The sequence below is a fragment of the Grammomys surdaster genome, unplaced genomic scaffold (genome assembly GCF_004785775.1).
Source record: "Grammomys surdaster isolate TR1022 unplaced genomic scaffold, NIH_TR_1.0 125996, whole genome shotgun sequence".
Lineage (NCBI taxonomy): Eukaryota > Metazoa > Chordata > Mammalia > Rodentia > Muridae > Grammomys > Grammomys surdaster.
Window position 1 is genome coordinate 1,772,848 of NW_021620812.1, and position 5,849 is coordinate 1,778,696.

At 40.5% G+C, this 5,849-nt stretch overlaps 1 protein-coding gene across 1 annotated transcript in view; it reads right to left on the reverse strand.

Annotated features, from left to right (window-relative positions):
* Positions 1 to 252: 252 nt before the first annotated feature.
* The window catches only part of Ptgfr (prostaglandin F receptor), a 32,526-nt gene continuing 26,929 nt past the window's right edge, over positions 253 to 5,849 (reverse strand). The window contains exon 3 of the mRNA XM_028754340.1: positions 253 to 2,305. Coding sequence (XP_028610173.1) covers positions 2,003 to 2,305 — 303 coding nt within the window. The 3' untranslated portion in view covers positions 253 to 2,002. The remainder of the gene's footprint in view (positions 2,306 to 5,849) is intronic.

Consider the following 5,849-nt stretch of genomic DNA (forward strand, 5'->3'; position numbering starts at 1 on the left):
GACAAAACTGTCATAAACACACACCACAGCCGTTGTTGTTGTTGCTCTTCTTCTTCTTCTTCTTCTTCTTCTTCTTCTTCTTCTTCTTCTTCTTCTTCTTCTTCTTCCTCCTCCTCCTCCTCCTCCTCCCTATCATCCCCTCCTCCTTCTCCTCTTCCTCCTCTCTCTCTCTTCCTCCTCTCTCTCTCTCTCTCTCTCTCTTTCTCTCTCTCTCCCTCTCTCTCCATCACCACCTCTTCATCCTCCTCCACAGTATACTCTCTTTCCTTTCCTGTTCTTATGTGAGTTGGGCATATTCTTTCTCTAACTCATTCTTTCAAAACTTTCTGATTCACCACTCTGTCTGCCCCTCAATTGGACATTGCTTTCAAAAGTGGGTACTTCCTTCTACAAACTAATTTTACCTTCATTGTTAGGGATTAAAGAGTGTGTCTGTATTACAGCCAGATTGTACTACAATACAGGGCATGCCTGCATTCCATCTAGGTAATATAGGCCTAGAAGGTCTTCAGATGTGATCTCTTGCCAGAGAAACCATGTTGGGGTTACTATTTTAAGTCTATCGAATTCACAAGGTTGCTGGATTAAAATTCCTCTACAGCTGCTCTTCCAGAGAACCTGGGTTCAATTTCTAGTACCCACAGGGTAACTTACAACCATCTATAACTTCAGTCCCAGGGGATCTGATGCCCTTTTCTGGTTTCGGTAGGTTCCAGGAAGGTACAAAATGCATGGAAATACATTCAGGTAAAACATACATACACACTGCAAAAAATTAGTAATAATTTAAAATGAAGCCAAACTTGATGAAAGCAAGGAAAATTTTTAAGTATGAAAATACGTTTCTTTGTAAAACATAACCACTAACACTAGTCACTGATGGACCTGTTTAGAATGATTACTGAAACTGATTATCTTTGTGTTAAATTATACAAACAAACAAAGGAGAAGCGTGAATTAAGACTGGGAAACTTGGCAACAGAGTCTTGTCACTTAGCCTCCGGTTAACCGTAACAATGGGTCCCAACTCCTAGCTAATTTCAGATCTTTTCAGTCCTCACTGATAACATAGGCTTTTGGAAGTGTGGTTCAAATTGCTGTTAACAGAACTTCTTTATGCCTGTGTGTATAAGGCAGAAATACAATAGCTGCCAACAGACTTTGAATGTGTCTTGATTTTTTTCTTTTATTCTCTGACACAGAAACAACAGTTCAGGTAAAGCAATGTTTGCCATGTTCTTGACATGTATACATAGGATTTCAATGTTTGCATCGTACATAATAAGGCTTATGATGTGCTATCCTGAGCTGAATCTGTGCTAAGATAAAGCCTGCATTTCTCTACAATTTCCAGAAGAAAGGGAGATTACTTAGACACTGAGAACCTCTGACTTTATAGGAGGATAACAGTCTGGAAACAATAACTGACCTTCATAGCAACAAATGCAAGCAATCACACCTGTGAGTTGTAACAAGAATGATTGTCCTCATCAGCCTCACAATGTCAGGCTGAGCAGCCTACATAGTGGCCATCAAAGTCACCATGAGTCTCAGATGTCATGGTCACGCAGATAATGATTGAGAACACTCAGGGATGGTAGACAGAGCAGAACCGTACACACAAACACAAAAAGTCTTGTGTTACTTTAAGCTTTGTCTGTAAGTTAGAGAATCCTAAAATGGCAATGTCATTAAGCATTAAGTGTCTTGGAAAAATAAAGGCACTGGGCCTCAACAGATTCATTTATTCCAAGAACATAAGCCACACAGATAAGCTCAAATGTGCGTTCTACTCAACTCCACGACATTATATTTATCTCTTGTTGACAGAAACAAATGAAAGTACATAACCATGCAGCCGCCAGCATAACAAAATTCAGAAGCTGTGTCTGACCAGTGTACTCCCGAACTACACAGAGGTCCAAATGTTCCAGTTACGCTGAGTCTGATCAGCTGAGATGTTTCAGAAGTTTCCATGACTTTCTTCTAACCCTGCATTGACTCACAGTCCAGCTTCACTAGATGCTTGCTGACTCTCCTTCTCTGCAGCTGGCAACTCAGAAATAGCAGCAACCTTTAAGGAGTTCTTGATGGAGCTGAGTTCCCAGACGTGCAGGCTGATGATGTCCACTCCACAGCAGCGACTGGCAAGCTTATACAGGTTCCTAAGGACAGCCTTTCGTAGCAGAATGTAGACCCAGGGGTCTAAGATCTGATTCCACGTTGCCATTCGGAGAGCAAAGAGTGTTGTTTCACAGGTCACTGGGGAATTATTTCCATTTATTGCAATGTTGGCCATTGTTACCTAGAAAACAAGCAAAATAGAGAATCATGATCACAGACATGTCTTCATTCCCATAGTTTTTTCAAGTTGACTACAAACGCAACATGACCTTTGTACCATATCTCACAAAATACTGCCATTTTACAAAATACCGGTGGATATAAATGAATGATGGCATGAATCACGGGTGCAGGCCATAGAATATTTTAATTCAAATTGACGTGGAGACTAGAAAAATGATATTCCACAGTGTACAGACTCAAGGAGAAACAAACATTGATATCAGCAACTAGCCTTATTCCTCTGGGAGTAAAAATTTTAAAGCAAATACACATTAGTTTATTCAATAGAAAAATTAAAGCATATTTAAGCAAATAAATTATTCATAAGCTTGTGAGTGCTTTTGAACAATGAACTCTGCCAGGCACTGTAATACACACATTCTAAAGATGGGAGCAAAGGGATCATGGCTTGGTGGCCAGTCTGAGTGCATAGAGAGGGGAAAAAAGAACGTTAGAATTTCCCACTGGTAGCTGAGACGGTCCCCACATTTTCACTTGGTCCCAGCAGTGCCACTTTCTTCCTTTCTGTCTTTACTCAGCTAGCATTCCCAGGAGGGTGCACGGAACGTTCCAAAGGTTTTATAGAAATGAGTCCCCACTCCAACTGTGGCTTAATCATATCAATGTCTATTTTGATGTTCTGTGGCTATTTCCTGCATGCATCATTGTAAAGATCATCTGGTTCTGTAAATTCTTGCCACTCTAAGTTAAAATAAACCAAATGGCCAAGTCCAGCTCCGACCACCACATAAAAAGGTGCAAGTGGGAAAAAAGTGGGAACATCCTGGCTATCAAAATAAGTAATAAATACATCAATAAAAGATGATTCAAAAAATTAGAAAGATGTTTGGACCATTGTACCATCTGGATTAAAATATAATATAACAAAACCTGAAAATCCTCCCCCAAAAAATAAAATCAAGAGTATTGTCAGAAAAATAAAAACTGTCTTTATTCATACCTGTGGCATCGATGGCTAAAGGATGGGGCTCCCTTAACAAAATGTTTATTGTCTACACAGCACAATCCACAGTGGCTGCTGCATGAATCACCTAAACTTGCCTCTTACAACTTCTTATCTCAGCCACAGACCCTCTGCTCCCACTACTGGTGAGAACTTGCTTGTCCCAGAGATGTGGCACCTTTCTGATTACCAACCTAAACTGTTCTTCTTTAAAACCCACTACCTTATTTCTCTCCCCACTAATTCCTACCCATCCTACAAACTCTAAGAATGGTCTCATCTTCATGTGATATTCATTGTCTCCATCACAATGGGTGTGCAACTGTTTCCCCTGTGGTCCTTGTCCCTAGCCACACCTACTCAGCCCCTAGTACACTATAGATTGTCACAGTCCCTACCCACGTCTACACAGCCTCTGGTAGAGTATAAATTATTGTAGTGCTCATGACAATCCCGTACTCATCTATGAACTTTTGAGTATATTTTTATTTCTATTACCAAGTAGAAAGCCTACATTTAAAATGTGCTTCATAAATTCACTCGCATTTTTATTCCTCAAGGTTGTACATCAAAGCACAACTTACTATTAGAGAAACCTCTGCCCAATCATCACAAAGGGTTCAATATTTTGAGGCATTAAAAGTATCTAAGTGCTTCTGTAGCAGCACAAGCTAATGGAAGATTCCAGGTTGGCTTGATATCACCCACAAGAAACAGGATCTTACAGCCTGAGTAGATCCCTTGGGAAATGGCTCATTTTCCATAAAAATGATGTATCAAATGAAAATAGTGTATCCTGCACAAGAGTACCTGGGTCAGATGCACATTCATATTACTGCTTCCCCTAATTGTGCAAAAGGATTAAGGAAATGTACAGGCCCCAGTCCTCACAGAAGTGGAACCAAGACTTGCCTGGTGATTGGAATGAGATAGCTTCACTTTTACATTTTGTCTTCGCTGATCAAACGTTCATTTACCTCATCTCTAGGCAACGTACTAGGCACTGAAGACATGGGAAGAACAAAGCAGACACTTCGAAATCTATCATCTGCCTATGAGAACTTTATTGTATTAGTTTTGGTTCAAGGGTGAATGAGTAAATATTTATAATGTCTTACAAGAATAAAAAGCATGTACTATCTATTAGTAAAAGAATTGTGCCTCTGGTATCTCATAGCTCAGCCAGACACTGCCCTGTAAATCTGGGAACAAACATGCTCCATGAGATTGTATCAAAGAGCCTGTCTTGTGCTAGAGATATGCACATGTAAAGTGCCTCAGTTACATGGCAGTGCCTCTCTGATTCTCCTGTCTCCTAGGACAGTACTTTGATCAACAGGTGGCTGTAGACAGGTAGATATTCAGTCATCTGCTGAAGGATCCCAGGTCTTGATTCTCTCTAGAACAGGAAGCTAGTACCCAGCCACTCAGAACTGTTCCTTTACCCTCTGCCTGAAGCAGGGCCCAGATCATTAATTAGTTAGCCATCAACAGAAAATATAGGTATAATATTTCTGTAAAAGAAAACACCAATTAGGATGTTATTGATATTAGTACATTTCTGATAGTTTAAGAGCAACCATGATGTCCAACAAAGGATGAATAAATCATGCTCATTTCACAAAGTGGAACTATACACAGAAATTGCTCTTGGGACTTAATGTTAGCTTAAAGGAAGCAAGTCACTAAATGGTATTTTATGTGCCCCCAACTCAGAAAAAGAGACTGTTCTTTTGTGCATATTATTACTGCAACTATTGTGTACATAGCGGTGGTCATTGATGCTTCATTGGTTGATTCTGGGTAATAGAATTCTGATTATTTTCCTCTGTCTTTTGTATAATTCACTAATTTTTTAGTGACATCACATGCTGTTTTAATAAGCAGTACCCCTCCCCCAGTAGTTTGTGAAAATAACATTTTACCAAAGAACCAGAACACATACAGGTTTTGTACATCTGTGCATAAGTAAGGTGGTTTTGAAGATGCCCAGAATTGCCTGGAAAGCTGGTCTCTGACACAGCTGGTGGGTGTCAGGGAGCTGAGGGTAAGATGAGGAGCACCTGCTGGGCAGGTGAGCACCATTTGTAGTCATGTTCCCTGACCTCTAACGACAGACTCTTCACAAATCTGGAAACTATGCTCTGACAGGCCCACCCAGACTTACATTACAGAAAGCTTTTTTGTTTATGTTTGACTAATTAGTGATCCAGGCCTTGGAACAACTGCTTCAAGCAATGGGTAAAGGGGAGAGTTTTGAGTGGCTGGGCACTGGCTTCCTGTTCTAGGGAGAATCTAGACTTGGGATCCTTCAGCAGGTGATTGAATATCTGTTCATAGGCACCTGTTGATCCAAGTACTATCCCAGGAGACAGGAGAACAGGAGACAGGCACTGTGGTGGACAGACACACCAAATAGCCTATTATAAAGAAGTTTAGAAAGATACATTCTGTTTCTAAAACATCTTCCTTGGGCCATGCAATGTTTCTTGTGTGTGTGTGTGTGTGTGTGTGTGTGTGTGTGTGTGTGTGTGTGTGT